We start from the raw sequence: 17,004 nt of genomic DNA on the forward strand, positions 1-17,004 counted from the left end.
CTGTGTAACATAGAGAAAACTGTACTTACCAACGCTGGCTTTTAGGAACTTATTTCCAATCCTTTGGTCCATCCCAATAGCTGTGGCCACCTCTTCCACATCAGCCCCCGTCGCTTCACACAGAGCACTGATGGAGTTAATGCTGCTGATCCTCTGTGCAAGGAAAGCATTTGCTGCCTTCAAATATAAGACAAAAGGGAGAAGACGGCGAGTGAAAACCCGACTTTATATGTAGGAGAGCTCACTGAGCTGATGCAAACTACTAAGAAGGCATAAGATACTAATGGGCTCATTTGGAGGAGACAGTGGAAAACTGATTAGAAAAGACAATTTAAAAAGATATTAAGTTGCAGTGGTAGAGAACAGGTAAGGCATCAGGTTTAATCTCCAGCACTGGGGGGAAAAAGCAAAAGAAATATTTTCGTGTGTACATGTGTGTGTGGTGATCCCCACAGTCAGGAAGCAGAGGCAGGATTTGAGTTTGACACTGGCCTCAGTAACATGGAATACACTGTCTAAACACAGTAACAGATTTAATGGAGAGCCCCGAGCTTTGCACTGACCAGTTTGGAAAGCTCTGAAGACCAAGTATTGGTGGTGAGGATCTTTTCCTTGGGCACCCAGTGCTCATACACGGCACAGAGCGCCCGGACAGCTTTCTGGCCCTCTGGGGTCTCATCCCCTCCAATCAGGACTCTATCTGGGTTCTTTAGGTCCTTGATGGCTGTCCCCTCTGCCAAGAACTCAGGATTGGACAGCACCTAGAAGAGCAATACAGAGGCAAGTTTAGGCTAGAATGAATCGTGGGTAACTTGAAGGCATCAGTCTTGCCCTAAGAAGAATCAGTTGTGGTGTTTCCTTTCTTCATACCTGTAAATTCAAGTTGGGCTTTGTGTTGGCATCAAATATACGGCGGATGCTTTCCGCTGCCCGCACGGGGACTGTGCTTTTCTCCGTCACGATTTTGTACCCATTTGAGTTCTGCACGATGCGTCGAGCACAAGCTTCGATATACTTCAGATCTGCCGCCCGGCCTTTCCCCATTCCATAGGTTTTGGTGGGTGTGTTCACCTAGCAAAAGCATTTGGGATGAAGCACACGGTGCCTGTGAGCGCTCTCCAGTGCTCTCAAGATAGTGCCCCGACCTCTGTTAACTAGCAACAGTAGGAAGCTCGTAACTCTCACAGAACAACACAATACACTTTACAAATATAACCACAGAAAGAAACAGCTGGAAACATCTAGAGAACTCTTCTGTGGGAGGGTGGCCTTACATATGCTAGATCCGAGGGCAGGCAGGAAGGTTCCAAGCTAAGGCCAGGAGATAAAAATGAATGAATTCAGAGGTCCTTACTCTAAAGGAGTACCTATCTATTACATGCAAAATATTATCATGGTCTTTTAAAAAAAGATATTTTGTTATATGTATATTTTGTTTATGTATATGTACATGAACTGTGTGCATGCCTGGTGCCCATTGAGGTTAGAAGGTGTTGGATCCTGAAACTGGAGTTACCAACATTTGTAGGCTGCCATGTGGGTGCTAGGAATTGAACTCGGGTCCTTTGGAAGAGCAGCCAGTGCTCTTACCTTCTGAGTCATCTCTCCAGCCCCTATTATTAAGTCTCTAAAGAGAAATTTTAGGGCTGGAGAGATGACTCAGCAGTTAAGAAAACTGGCTTAATGCCAAATAAAAACAAAGAAACCTTTACAGGCAGGAATATTAAAAATAAATAAATAATTAAATAAAATCACATGGGAAAGCAAACTACTTACAGAAATAAATACTAGATCAGCTTCTCTGATGGCATCATCAATATTGGTAGAAAAAAATAGATTTTTCCCTCGACAGGCTTCTACTACTTCTTTTAATCCAGGCTAGAGAAGGAAAAAAGAAAAAGGAGTTGAACACAGTATTATCCAATCCTGAGACGAACAGCAAACAGAATCAACTATGTTGTACTGTAACTTCAAGGTGTTTGGTAAGGACAGTTGAGGGTCTCTGGGCGTGGCAGCGCACACTGTAGCCCTGACACTTGGGAGGCTGAGGCAAGAGAACTGAGTCTGAGGCAAGGCTGAGCTACACAGTGGATTTGAGATCAGACCGGCTACCCTGGGAGGTCCTGTGAAAACCGGAAAGAGGGGCATACACAAGACACAGTAAGTAAGGATGTTATGAAACAAAGCAAAGCAAAGTTGAACTTGCACAAAGATCAGCAGCTCTAAAATGCCTTCTCATTGTTTGCCATGGACCTGGGTGATGCGTTAACCATTAACCCCTCGTATCAACTCAGTTATCACACCCTGCAAGGCCCTGGGTTTCCAAGCAAAGTTTTTGCATTGTCATTATGAACGCAGTCGTATCCGTGCCATGGCCTCTGCACCTGCCCCATGATTCACACCATAGAGGTGGTTGTAGAAGCCAGTGTTTGCTTTAAACAAGGAGACAATAGTACTTGTTTTTCCAAGTCCTACTATAAGAAGCCCTGAAAATCTTTACTACTTTTTACTATGCAGTTTATCTGGGGACATATTTATGTCAAAAATTTTTAAAAGGAACACTGCCACTTAAAAAGTATTTGTTTAACTTTTTAAAAAGCTACATTTATTTTGGGTGTGGAAGTGTGAGTGCCATAGTATGCATGTGGAGGTCAGAAGAACACCTTTGGGAGTCAGCCCTCTCCTACAGTGTTGGTCCAAAGTCACACTCAGGTCATCAGGTTTGGTGGCATGCACCTTTACCCAGAGTCACCCCATCAGTCCACAAGTATTCTTGTAGAGAGAGAAAACTGAGCCCAGATCTGAGCAGATCTGTCCTCTAGATCCAACTGCCAATTTACAGGGACTAGAGAATGCAGGAAAATGTTAGAAATACTCAAGGGAGCTGAGGAGTCAACCAGGAGAATCTACTCTGGAAATTTCCACATCAAACCAATTTCTCTAACTAAAAAGCAGGGGACAAAACAAAACCATTAACAAAACAAGGGAGGATAAACAAGTGAACAGAAAGTGAAAAGATTGTGGACTTAGACATGGCTGCACCCAGGAGGAAGATGCTGGCGGATCTCTGAGTTCGAGGCCAGCCTGGTCTATAGAGCCAGTTCCAGGACAGGCAGAGGAACACAGAGAAATCTTGTCTCTAAAAAACAAAAAGCAAACAAGACACAGCTGAGCACAGTGTGCACACCTGGGCTCCAACCCTTGGGAGGCGACAGGAGGACTTGAGTTTGAGACCAACCAGCCTGATTCGTCCAGTGAGATCCTGTCTCAGATGAAAGAAACAAAATAAAATACTTACACGTAAGTGATACCATTCTACTGCAAAATGGGAATCTTCCTTGGCCTCTGATTTAAACTAACTGGAAGATGAACATTCATAAACTTTTTCTTTTGTTTGTTTTGGGTTTTTGCAGTGGCCTAGATCATGCTGTCTGTTCTCTCATAAGGCTACACTCCCAGTCCCAAGAGGAGCTCTTCACAGTATTTTGCTTTGCTTTGTTTTGTTTTGTTTTCCAAGACAAGGGATACATACATACATACATACATACATACATACATACATACATACATACATACATACACACATACACACACACACACACACATATACACATATATACACACATATATATCCTGGAATCATTCTACAGACCAGCTGGCCTCGAACTCACAGAGATCCTCCTGCCTCTGCCTCCCAAGTGCTGGGATTAAAGGCATGCACCATCACTGCTAAGCTTAAAGTCTTATTCTTTACTAATTTTAACTTATTTTTAACATTCATTCTTGTGTGTGTGTGTGTGTGTGAACATGCAAATATGTCATAGCTTGTACTTGCCATGGTGTGCATATGGAGGTCAGAGGACTTTTGGGAATAATTTTTTCCTTCCACTATGGGGGTCCCAGGACCAAACTCAGGTCGGCAGGTTTGATAGCAAATGCCTTTTTGAGCTGAGCCATCATCTCCCAGGCCCCGAGGCCTTCTAACATAAGCTACTGGAGGAGGTCTAACTGTAAACGCATACCCCGTACTAATTAACACCTGAGCAGGAGCAGCAACAATATACAACACGTGTGGGGTCCCCAAAATGCACTAGACTTCTTCAGGTGTCCTGACCAGCGACTAGAATGACAGAAAACGTTATGGAGGTGTGTTTTTGCAGAGAACAAGTTAACCAGTCTTCTGTGAAATAAAGTGAATCTGGCACAGGAAGACAAATACCACATGTCCTTCATGATGTGGAAGCCAGGAGAGCTGATCACACAGAGAATAAAACAGTGATTACCGGAGGCAGGGAGAGTGATAGCCAGTAATGGGTTCAGAAGTCCAGCTGGACAAGAAGGGTGACTTCTGACACTCTCGAGACAGCAGGGGCGCTGGCCGAGAGCTGGCAATTAGATTATCTCAAAACAGTTTGTAGAAAATTCTGTTTTCATTTTAACCACTGCTTTGCTCTTTTTGTAAAATTTTATATTCATTGGTGTTTTGCCTTCATGCATGTCTGTGTGAGGTGTCAGAAGCCCTGGAGCTAGAGTTATAGATGGGTGTGAGCTGCCTGTGGGGGCTGAGAATTGAACTTGAGTCTTCTGGAAGAGCAGTCAGTGCTCTCAACCGCTGAGCCATCTCTCCAGCCCCAAAAATTCTCTTAATACAAATAAATGATAAACATTCTGAGGTGAGAGATAGGATTAATTATTCTGATATGATCACTAAGCACTGTACAAGAAATAGCACACTGTATCCCATAAGTGCATACAAATAATTTTTAGTCCCATATATAAAATATTTATTTATTTATTCATTCATTCATTTATTTATTTATTTATTTATAGGCAGGGTCTCACGCAGCTCCAGCTGGCCTAGAACTCTGGGATCAGCCATCCTGTCTCCCAAACACCAGGGATCTACTTATTATTTTTGTGTTTCAGGAGGTTTTTTTTTGAGACTGGGTCTCTTTATGTAGCACTGGCTGTCCCGGGACTTGGGTGTAGATCAGGCTGGCCTTAGACTCATAGAGGTCAGCCTGCCTCTGCCTCCTGAGTGTCAGAGTTAAAGGAGTGCTCCATCACACCCAGCAGTCCACAGGGCCTCATGTATCCCAAACTGGCCTCCAACTCTCTCTCGTGGGACTTCTGTCCCTTCTGACTCCAACTCTTGAGTGTACTGCCATGCCCCTTCTGGGAAAAACTTGAGCAAGCACTCCACCAACTGGGCAATACCCCAGCTCTGGCACACTTTTCTCTCTCAGCATTCCTGACATAATAAAACTGTCTTTTTATTGTCCTTAGTCTTTTTCTCTTGTGCAGTACTGGAGAGGAAATTCCGAGCCTGACACATGTTACCCATGTGCCATATTCCCTGTTCAAAGGCCCAGAACATTTTCTTATCGGAAATTTTTGTTGTGTACTTTTGGCTTACTATATAGCCCAGGCTGGCCTGGAACTCACTATGTAGTTCAGTAATCCTCCTGCCTCAGCTTCTAAAGTACTGAGATTATAGGCATGCACTACCACACTTAGTCCTTCCGTCCGTCCTTCCTTCCTTCCTTCCTTCCTTCCTTCCTTCCTTCCTTCCTTCCTTCTTTCCTTCCTTCCTTCCTTCCTGAAATAAGAGCCTTATGTCAGCTAGTTAAGCTAAGATGAGCTACATTCAAACACCATCCAGAACCTTTGCTTTGTTTTGAAGCAGGGTTTCTCTGTTGTCTTGCTTGGCCTTAACCAGCTATGTAGAACTGGCAGACCATGAACTAACTTCAGTCCTCCTGAGAGCTGGGATCACGGGTGTTACCAACATGCCCAGCCAGACCTTATTCACTGAAATTGGTTGCATCCATAGACATCACAATAATAGTATATATAAAATAGTCAACCAACACAGTAAGAAAACAATAAGCATAAACACAAAGCTATTTAATATATAATTTACCTCATAAATAGGAAGGGTTGGGGAATTCCATGCGTTGATTCTCGATTCATTGACGTCAACAACCGTTACCCTGATCTCAGGGCACATATGGGCAATGACACTGCACGTGGGGCCACCGACATAGCCAGCACCGATGCAGCAGATCTTCTTGATTTCGACCATGGCTCAACTAGAAGGAAAACAATCAGGAATGTTGTTGTGGTATTAGAAACAGAAAATGTGGACAAATCACTGGCACATCCGTCACAAAACCGTCGGGTGTCTGGAGCAAGTTCCTACGTTTGCTCACAGGAATTGCGAAAACTGTAAATGGAAAATAACATTCCAGTCAGATGACTCGGCCACTCCCCCACTGTGATCGCACGAAAAGAGGGAAAATCTCTAACAGCTGATGATAATTCTGCACATACCATAAGATTATAATGACCTGAGAGTTAGAAAATCAAGAAGCAAAATAAAGCCTGTCCTCTAACCCAGGGTTATAGGTGGGGTACAAAGGTGAGGTTTCCGCAGGTTTAGATGGTCACAGGTGGTCAGATTAGTTCCATGACTCAGCTCTGGCCTCGAAGACTATTCGCCTGCTTGATTAAACACGTCCCTCTGGAAGTGTGCGGGTAACTTAATTCCCCGTGCAAAAGAGCTGGTAGGTGGGGCATAAGAGGAGCTCTGCTCTCAGTGTGGATTAATCCCTATTATAAAAGGGCTTAGGCCTACAGGTTTGATCTCATATCTTTTATTCTTCCGCCAGGGAATGACACAGCAAAACTGTCAGCCCTCCATCTTGGTTTTGCCAACCTCTAGTACCCTAAGCCAAGAAATTCCTGTTCATTATAGATTATCCACCACAGGTGCTGTTGTAGCAGCAGAAAATAGAACAAAAACATCCCTCAAATGCTTAACTTGGCATCGGCAGATTATTTTTAAATATTGGACAATAATCTTGAAACTATTTCAACTTTAGTTAGAAACTGTGAAAACACTACAGGAGAGAGAGTGTGTGTGTGTGTGTGTGTGTGTGTGTGTGTGTGTGTGTGTGTGTGTGTGTGCGCGCGCATGCAGAGACCTGAAGCCCACACCATGCTCCTCTATTGCTCTTTACCTGTCCTTCTGAGGTTCTGGTCTTACTGAGCCTGGAGCTTGCGATCATCGAGCAAGGCTGACTAGCCAGCAGTCCCCAACCACACCATCTCTGGCTCTCAGTCCTGGGGTGACAGGTATGTGTGGCCACAACAGCTTTGGGTGCTAGGGATCTGAACTCAGATCCTCAGGCTTACACAACAAACAACCTCCCTAGCCCAGCAAAGTCATTTCTGCAGTTACCAATACTGCTGCACTGATCTTAGTATGTTTTCAATAGTCATCGGGTGAAATGACTGACACTAAAAATTTACAAGGAACTGGCTCATATACATGAATGCCCGGTTATTCACGGTAATTACTCTCAAAATGACCGGTCACTTCAGTTTCTGCCAAGGTCTCAGACATCACATTCAAACCCATTCATGCAACCCAGAGAGAAGGAAAACAGCAGTCAGAGAGCTTAACAGTTTGTTGTGGACTCCTGCAGGATGGGAGAAGGTGTCTGTGGTTCAGTGGAAGACTGTTGGCCCAGCATGCATGAGCTGAGCTAATGAGTTTGAGTCTTAACTACTACAAAAAATAAAGCACACAGTTTTAGTTCCCCAAATAGGCAGGTCATGGGATTTCATAACTCTACTACGAAAGCATTCTAACTGCCTCTGCCTCCCGAGTGCAGGGATTAAAGGCGTGCGCCACCAGGGCCTGGCTAAGAAAGTATTCTTAATGTTATACGTAAAGTTTTGGAGTAGGGGGTAGGTCTCTCCTTCCACCATGTGAATCTCAGGGACTGAACTAGGGTCCTCAGGCTTGTTGGCAAGAGCATTTACCAGCTGAGTCACCCTGTCACTGGCAAAGCCATGGGTTACAAGAAAATCTATCTCAAGAAGCCTCACTTCGGGCTGGAGAGATGGCTCAGTGGTTAAGAGCATTGCCTGCTCTTCCAAAGGTTCTGAGTTCAATTCCCAGCAAACACATGGTGGCTCACAACCATCTGTAATGAGGGCTAGTGTCCTTTTCTGGCCTGCAGACACCCACACAGACAGAATATTGTATACATAATAAATAAACATTTAAAAAAAAAAAGATGCAGCCGGGCGGTGGTGGCGCACGCCTTTAATCCCAGCACTCGGGAGGCAGAGGCAGGCGGATCTCTGTGAGTTTGAGACCAGCCTGGTCTACAGAGCTAGTTCCAGGACAGGCTCCAAAGCCACAGAGAAACCCTGTCTCGAAAAACCAAAAAAAATAAAAAATAAAAAAAAAAGATGCCTCACTTCTACCCGTCCCTACTGACTCTGCTTCTGCAGGCAGCTCCCTTGCTTCTTGTGTCTACTTCTGGTGTTACTTAGCCCCTCGCCCCTCACTTATATGTGCACACTGTGGTCTTTTTGAGACAAGGTTTCTCTATTATGCAGCTCCGGCTGTCCTGGAACATGCTATGTAGACCAGGCTGGCCTCGAACTCAGAGAGATCTGCCTCCCAAGTGCTGAGATTGAAGGTGTGCACCATCACGCCTGGCATAATAGTAGTTTTGAACTGAAGAAACACACATATAGACAGTGTCTACGCTTGGCTTCCTTTTACGTTACTGTATTTAAAGTCACATCCATGCTCCCCTGCCTTGGCTTTCTCGCTGTTATGCTGCATCCCTCTACATGGATTCATTTACCAGGAAATATTAAAACTGATTCCTTAAGAGCCTAAGTAAGTGAGTTAAAAGTTCTCTATTCGCATTGTGAAGCTACAAAAATCAAACACTCCTATCAAACTTTGAGGATTGTAAGACTTGCCTTGGGAATAAAAGTACCAAGAGTACCCAAGCTGGCCTCTGGCAGTCACCCATCTTTCCTTGCCTCACCCATCTTGCTTCCCCCACCCAAGTGGATGGAAAAGATGACGTTGGGGACACTAAGTGATGAAGCTGGAGAATCATCTGAACTCTGAACTCTCCCATGCGTCCAGTCGTCACCACAGCTGTCCCACCTCTGCAAACGGAAAACTTTGGCATCTGGTTTCAGAAAATTTATTTCAACTTGTCCCAGGGCCTACTCCTTCCCCATCACACAAAAAAAGTAATGTTCCTGACAGTAAGAAATGGGTGAGAGGCACTGGCGAGGTGGCTCAGAGGATAAGAGCACTGGCTGCTCTTCCAGAGGTCCTGAGTTCAATTCCCAGCAACCACATGGTGGCTCATTCACATCTGTAATGAGATCTGGTACCCTCTTCTTGCCCACAAGGATACATGCAGGCAGAATATTGTAATATAATAAATAAATCTAAAAAACAAAAATGGGTGAGAACTTGGCCGTGGATAGAGGACCTGACGCTGAAGTATTTAACAACTATCTGGAGACATTTATTACATACCTCCATGTAACAGCTCCCGTTGTTCAGTGTGCTATGGATACAATAATAAGACAGCTCAGACACTGCCCTCCCACAGTTACAATCCAGTAAGGAGCAAGAAGAGCCATGGCCTTTGTAAGTGCCCTATAGAGAAACACACAGGAACTGTCTGTGGGGTAGGAGACAGGGAAGGGATCTCTGAAAAGCAGTAACTTAAAGAGGGAAAAGAAAGAATCACCCCCCCCCCCCACAAAAAACGACCACATGAGAAAAAGATAATCAACTAGAAAGCAAAATGACATCCAAGTCCAAAGAAGAAAGAGGATGAAGAGGGACCCATGAGACAATTCAGAGGACAAAGTGCTGGCCAAACCAGCCTGATGGCCTGAGTTCAGTCCCTGGAGCCCACATAAGGTGAAGGAGAAAACTGGCTCCTGAACATTGCCCTCTGACCCAACACACAATAATAATATGGGGCATTTAAAGAAAAAAAAAGGAGAAAGAGGCAGAGAAAGGTCATTTCAATGGAGAGGCAGAAGTTAAGCCTGCAGTAAAGAATGGGTGGAATTTGGGGAAGGGGGAGAACAAAATCAGAAAGAACATTCTAGATAAGAGTAAAAGAATAAACACAGAGAAGTGAGGCTATATGCTCAGTGGGTAAAGCAATGAGAACTAAGGAGTTGTGGGGAGCAGTAACTGTCCCCCATAGCTACATACATTGGCCCCTGAATGTCTCTCTCAGGACAGCAAGGCAGCAATCGGTAAGCGTAATCTAGTAACAGCTTACATGGTCGAATGGAACCATCACAGTCAGAGGCACTGCCACACGAACCCTGTTCTGTGCGAGGAGAGGGGAAGTGTTTCCGAGCCGGGCGGCTTCAGTTCAAGTCTCGAGACTGAAAGAGTTAGGGACAATACAGCGCAATACGTGATATTTACTGTCATACGAGAGGACTGGGACGTGGATTCTAGAGATAAGAAATTCTCTGGTTCCAGGAAAGTGGGGACAGAGAGCGTGCCTCCTCAAAATTCTCTGTTCTGATGCTTTATCAATCTGGATTTCCAGAAGCTACAGTAGCAGAAATAGGTGGTCCTAGCCAGGTATTATAATTAAAGGCCTTTAACCCCAGCACTCAGAAGGCAGAGGCAGGCAGATCTCTATGAGTTCGAGATCAACATGGTCTACAGAGTGAGTTCCAGGACAGACAGGACTGTTACACAGAGAAACCCTATCTCAAAAAAATAAGTAAAGAAGGAAGGAGATAGAGAGGGAAAGAGAGAAGTAGGGAGAGAGGTAGGAAGGGAGAGAGGGAAGAAAAGAAGGAGAAGAAAGAAAGAAGGAAGGAAGGAAGGGAGGGAGAAAAGATGGCTTCAATTTCAAGTATAAGTACATTCTCTATACCCAGAAGGTCTACATACACAGAATCAAGTGTGAGGTGTGGTGTGTATTTGTGTGTAGGTATAATGGCAGACATATTTAATCCTAGCACTAGGGAAGCAGAAGCAAGCTTGAAGCCATCCTGGTCTACATGGCAAGTTCCAGGCCAGCCAGCCACAGTGACATAGTGAGACCTTTCTTAAAAAAAAAAAGTTGGATTTCTACTGAGAACACATATAGACTTTTTAGGTATTACTTTTTTTTTTTTTTTTTTTTTTTTTTTTTTTTTTTGTTTTTTTTTGTTTTTCGAGACAGGGTTTCTCTGTGGCTTTGGAGCCTGTCCTGGAACTTGCTCTGTAGACCAGGCTGGTCTTGAACTCACAGAGATCCACCTGCCTCTGCCTCCTGAGTGCTGGGATTAAAGGCATGCGCCACCATCGCCCGGCCAGGTATTACTTTAATTGTTTGTTTTGAGACAAGATTTCCCTAGGCAGCCTAGGTTAGCCTGGAACTTGCTATGTAGCCTGGGACAGATAGTCTTATGCCCATGATCCTCCTGCCTCTATCTCTACTATGTTAGGATGACAGGAATGTGCCACGATGCACAATTATAGGTATCATATGTAACTCAGAGGATTTAAAGTTTGCAGGAGGACATGCATAGGCTATAGACAGATAACTACTGCACCATTTTACTTAAAAGATTTGAGCATTTCCAGTTGTGGGCATTTGCAGTAGACTTGGAGCCAATCTCCCAGAGACACCAGGCCACTGTCTTCCAGCCTGCAACAAAACCCTCCAGTGTGACAGCAAAGTTCCACTGTAGCATATCTATCTGCTCAGTCTCTTTATCAGCCACACTGTCATAAATCAACATCTAAAGCCTAGTTAACTCTGGGCCTATAGCTTTATCTCCAAGGTTCACAAGACTGAACCAGAACCACCAAATAAATATAAGATACCTGATGAGGGGCTGGAGAGATGCTCAGTGGTTATCATCGCTCGCTGATCTTCCAAAGGACCTAGGTTCAGCTGGGCAGTGGTGGTGCACGCCTTTAATCAAAGCGCTCGGGAGGCAGAGGCAGGCAGATCTCTGTGAGTTTGAGCCCAGCCTGGTCTACAAAGCAAGTTCCAGGATAGCCAGGCTGTTACACAGAGAAACCCTGTCTTGAAAACAAAAACAAATGTTCCAAAAAAAAAAAAAAAAAGGACCTAGGTTCAATCCCTAGCACACATAGGGGTTCGAAACCAACCATAACTCCAGTTTCAGGGGATTTTCTTCTGACCACAGTACCAGGCATGTAGACAGTAAAGGTCTGCGGGTCGTGACCCCTTTGGCAAACCTATCTCCAAAAACATTTACATTACGAGTCATAACAGTAGCAAAATTGCAGTTATGAAGTAGCAATAGAAACTATTTTAAGATTGGGATCACCACAACATGGAATCTGTATTAAAGGGTCGCAGCATTAGGGAGATTGAGAACCCTTGTTATAGACATACATGTAGCCAAAACATCCACACACATAAAATAAGAATACATAAAAATAAAAGACACCTGCTTTCCTCCCTAATTAAACTAGTAAGTAGTATTTTTTGGTTTTTCAAGACAGGGTTTCTCTGTGTACCCAGACCAGGCTGGGTTTGAACTCACAGACATCCACCTGCCTCCACCTCTCCTCCACCAGTGCTGGAGTTAAAGGGATGTGCCACCACTGCCCGGCGAGAACTTCTAAGTCATGTTGTTCCAGAGGATCTTTCAGAGTTACAACTTGATTCCACAGCCAAGACATTAGAGCTACTATGGCAGACTACACCCTCAAGTTCAAGCAGGCCCTATTTCTGTTACCATTTACAGAATAAGCATAGATCCAATGTCTATGGAAGATAAATTCCTGGGCTTTAAGGAGTTCACAGTTTAATAAGGTATCCTGAGGCTAATGAATCTTTTAAAAAAATGTTTTTAGATTTATCTATTTAATGTGTTTTAAGGTAAGCCACCTGAGTGCCTGGGAGTTAGATGGCAGTGAGTCACCACTGTGAATGTTGGGAGCTGAACCAAGAGGAACAAGTGGTCTTTAAATTCTGAGACCTCTCTCCAGCACCAAGGCTGCTGGTCCTTATCAGCTGCCCGTTCACTGCTATACCTCCAACACCTTGTATGGCAATCCCTCTGCACGTACTGAGTTAACTGTCCCCATGGGACTCTGTATTGTAGGCTTCCTATTTCATAGGTTTAGTTAAGATGGTTGATATTTTGCAGTGAACAATCAGACTGCTACCTTCTTTAGCCACATAAAGAATGTCATCATATTTTCCTGTTACCTCTAATATTACTTGGTTGTTTTTTATCGTGCTGGGGATTAAATCCAGGGTCTCAAGCATCTCAGGTAAACATTCCACCACTGTGTTCCACCCCCTAGTCCTCAAGTTACTTCCTATCTGCCTTTCTTTCTTTCCAAGGAGCAGTTACTGATGACAGCTGCATCTGTACTGGAGAAATGAATAAGCTTTTCTTTCCCCTCTAGTGTTGCGTTCTCTCTCCCTCCTCCTTTTCCTCACACACACCCACTTCTCCCTCAGTAAGGTTTCCCTCTGCAGCTAGGCTGTCCTGGAACTGGTGGTGATCCTTCTGCCTCAGCCTCCTGGGGACTGTGATTACAGACATGAGCCACGACACTCAGCTACTTGATGAGCTGGTCTTCATCTTGGGTAACCTTGCCTTCTAGTCTTCAAATGAAGTGCAGCTCGTACATGACAATGGATGGAAATATGGAAAAGATGGATGCACAACCGATGCAAACCAAATAAAGTTACTTGGAAGTTTCAATAAAATCCTCAATAAGCTTTTTTTGATTTCCTTATTATGTATACAGTGTTCTGACTGCATGTATCCTTGCAGGCCAGAAAAGGGCACCAGATCTCGTTATAGAGGGTTGTGAGCCACCATGTGGTTGCTGGGAATTGAACTCAGGATGTCTGAAATAGCAGCCAGCGCTATTAACTGCTGAGCCATCTTTCCAGCCTCCTCAATAAACTTCAATATGGAGCGTGATACAAAGTTACCAATAGCTTTATGATACAGATGTTTTCTGATTGTATTTTCATTTTTTATAATTTTAGAGTTTTATTTTTTTTTCTTTCCCTGTATGTTATATGCAGGCCATGGCACACGTGTGAGGTCAGATGACCACTTTGGGGGGTCTACGTTTTCCTTTCTCTGTGGGTTCTGGGGATCCAACTCAAAGTTGACAGGTAAGTATGTTGGAGGCGGCCGCATGTTTGTCCCGGCCACCCAGAACCGAAATAATCACACAGAAACCATATTAATTAAACTACTGCTTGGTCTATTAGCTCTAACTTCTTATTGGTTGACTCTTACACATTAATTTAACCCATTTCTATTAGTCTGTGTATCGCCACGTGGCTGTAGCTTACCTGCTAAAGTTCCATCTGGCTCTGGCTTCTCCCTGATTCCGCCTTCCTTCTATCTCCCAGCATTCAGTTTAGTCTTCCCCGCCTACCTAAGTTCTGCCCCATAACAGGTCTAAAGCAGCTTCTTTATTAACCAATGGTATTCACAGCATACAGAGGGGAATCCCACATCATGAGTGTTCTCCCTGCAGGCTCATCTCACCATTTTCTAGTTCTACTTGTTCGCCCTCTGACCCTCACGGTAATGAGAGAAAACTGGGCCTATCTGCTTAGTGAATAGGTCATTCTTTTTTTTTTTTTTTTGGTTTTTCGAGACAGGGTTTCGCTGTGGCTTTGGAGCCTGTCCTGGAACTAGCTCTGTAGACCAGGCTGGTCTCGAACTCACAGAGGTCCGCCAGCCTCTGCCTCCCGAGTGCTGGGATTAAAGGCGTGCGCCACCATCGCCCGGCCCTATGTAAAATCTCTTAAATTCAGATAAACATTTCAACCTACAAGATGTCACTAACAGCCAGCAAATGTCCTATGTTGCAATCTGAACAGAATATAATCCATCTGCCACCCCTCTTCATAGCTACTGATTAGCTAAACAGTAGGCATGATAGACAGCTGGGTACACCAGCCTCGCTCATCTCGGTCGGTCATTTCCTGGACACATACTTAATAAAATGCCCGACCTAAGGGGGTTAAAAACTATTGTGAAAGACTTAATTCTATGTCTAACGGGCAAGAGCAAAGCAGTGGAAATACAGGGAAAGATGGAGTATGCCTAGTGGTTAGAGTACAGAGATGAAGGCGAGGGGAGGGGAGGGGTGGGGGGTGGAATATATTATGAGTTCTTTTCCAAACCAGGGTTGTGAAGCATTTAGCTAAGACTAGAAGCTGAGTACACATAAGCCCGCCTCAGAGCAGAAACACTCAGCTCTTTCAAGTCCAGACCCCTCAGAAGAAACAGACCAGACTACTGTTCTCTATTTCTTAGGGGAGTTGAAAAAAACCCAAAGACTGGCCTTTGAGGTGAGCGGATGAACAGTAAGTCCTCTGTGTATCCCACGTATGAGTTCTCTCACCCAGCGAGCACCTCCTTTCTCCATAGCAGATTTCCCAGCCCTGCTCAATTATCTTACACATAGGACATGAAGATGTTCAAGATCTCCCCAAAAACATGGTCTCTGAAGCCCCCAAGAGAGGCCTTCCCTGACATCAAGTAAAACGTCCAAGCATTTGCCTCGGCCAACAATAGGCTGCAGAAGACTCTAAGATATTTGGATAAATGCCTTAGGGCATTTTCAGGGGGCGTTGCTTTCTAATCTTAGGGGCTACCAGAGGAAGGCAGCGGACCCCCAGGTGAGCAGACTAGAATTCTCAACAAAGCACAGATAGGACTTTAAGCCTCCTATTAGGCCCCACGGAGTGGACCCCTTCCTTGGGGCGGGGGTGGGGCGTTTGGCTTTCCGAAGCGGCGGGAAAACCTTGTTCGTTTCAAGTCGTAAAACGGGCCTGAAGACGCACAAGTTGCAAATCAAAAGCCCTCCTCGCCCGACCTCCTACAGGCGCCGGACGCGATTCCGCCGGGCCCGAAAGGGGGACCACAATGACGCGATGGGCAGCCCCGCCGCGAGCCCCGGGCCGCGTGCACACCCCGGCCGCGAGAAGGAGGTATCCCGCGGGGAACCGCGCTTACCCACTTCCAAGGCCGGAGCACGGCGGCCACTCGGATCCCGTTCGCTCGGACAGAGCCTTACTTCCAAGCCGTAGCCTCCACACTCTCCGCCCGCCGCTGCCCGAATCCAGGGCCCGCGGCCGTATTTAAATGCTTCTGCCGGGGAAGGCGGAGGCTTCATTCCCCCGCAGCCTGGCCGCCCGGGACTCCGAACCCAGCCACCGCCCCGCACTGCCCCGCCTCCCTCCTCGCCAGGCCCGGGACAGGCCTCTATTTCCTTCTGGACTCAGGGCGGCAGGAGGGGCGGGGCCCGAAGTGGGTCGTCACGCCCCTTCCAAGGCGGGCGAATCGGCTCGAGCCAAGTCACCGCCCCGCCCCTGCCGCGCTGCGTGCGCCCTGGGTCCCTAGGTTGGGCGGCTGTCGGCCAGGGCATCGTGACCCCTGGACTTTTTCTGCCCCTTGGTCCTTGGACTTTGGGATGGCACACTTCGCGTGTGCCAAAGGAGCCACCCGTGGACTGGAGCGCAGGGCGCGTTGCGGGCCGAGATCATTGGAAGATTCTCTGGTTTTCGGGCCTTCCCCTCATGGCTGAGCCTGGGTTCTCATCACCCTGGTCTTTGCGGGCCAGCCTCCGCTACCCTCCCACATCCTTCAGACCCCCTGGGTCCGCCCCGCCCTTCTGACTGCTGCCCAGAGTTTAGTCACGTCCTACCCCTGTGGCGCGGGGTCTGGGAAGAAAACGCCTCAGATGGGAAGGATGCTGAGTTCCATCATGACTGGACCAGTGTCTCTTGGTCCCTGGCCGTAGAACTCGGGCGCCCACGCCTAAGGGCGTATTTTCCAGGAAAACTTTGCAGCCAAATTCTCAAAGGGAGAGTGCATGATACATAGGAAGGCGTACGCAAAGTAGAAATGTGTAGGTGTGCATTGACGCGTGTGTATGTGGTACTAGAAATTGAACTCAACCTTGTGCCTGGCTGAACTATGTATGTCCCCAATCCTTACAAATGCATAAAAAGTAAAATTGCCAGCTGGGCAGTGGTGGCGCACGCCTTTAATTCCAGCATTCCGCCTTTAATTCCAGCATTCGGGAGGCAGGCGGATCTCTGTGAGTTCGAGGCCAGCCTGGTCTACAAGAGCTAGTTCCAGGACAGGCTCCAAAGCTACAGAGAAACCCTGTCTCGA

General features: G+C 45.9%; 1 protein-coding gene across 1 annotated transcript in view; it reads right to left on the reverse strand.

The window, feature by feature from the left end:
* The window catches only part of Ugdh (UDP-glucose 6-dehydrogenase), a 25,908-nt gene extending 9,805 nt beyond the window's left edge, over nt 1-16,103 (reverse strand). Inside the window, exons 1-6 of the mRNA XM_005359269.3 lie at nt 15,841-16,103; nt 5,924-6,092; nt 1,777-1,878; nt 871-1,071; nt 564-761; nt 30-177 (exon numbers count right to left, since the gene is read on the reverse strand). Of these exons, the coding sequence (XP_005359326.1) occupies nt 30-177; nt 564-761; nt 871-1,071; nt 1,777-1,878; nt 5,924-6,085 (811 nt within the window). The 5' untranslated portion in view covers nt 6,086-6,092; nt 15,841-16,103. The remainder of the gene's footprint in view (nt 1-29; nt 178-563; nt 762-870; nt 1,072-1,776; nt 1,879-5,923; nt 6,093-15,840) is intronic.
* Nucleotides 16,104-17,004: the final 901 nt, after the last annotated feature.

Source organism: Microtus ochrogaster, linkage group LG1, assembly GCF_000317375.1.
Source record: "Microtus ochrogaster isolate Prairie Vole_2 linkage group LG1, MicOch1.0, whole genome shotgun sequence".
NCBI classification, from domain to species: domain Eukaryota; kingdom Metazoa; phylum Chordata; class Mammalia; order Rodentia; family Cricetidae; genus Microtus; species Microtus ochrogaster.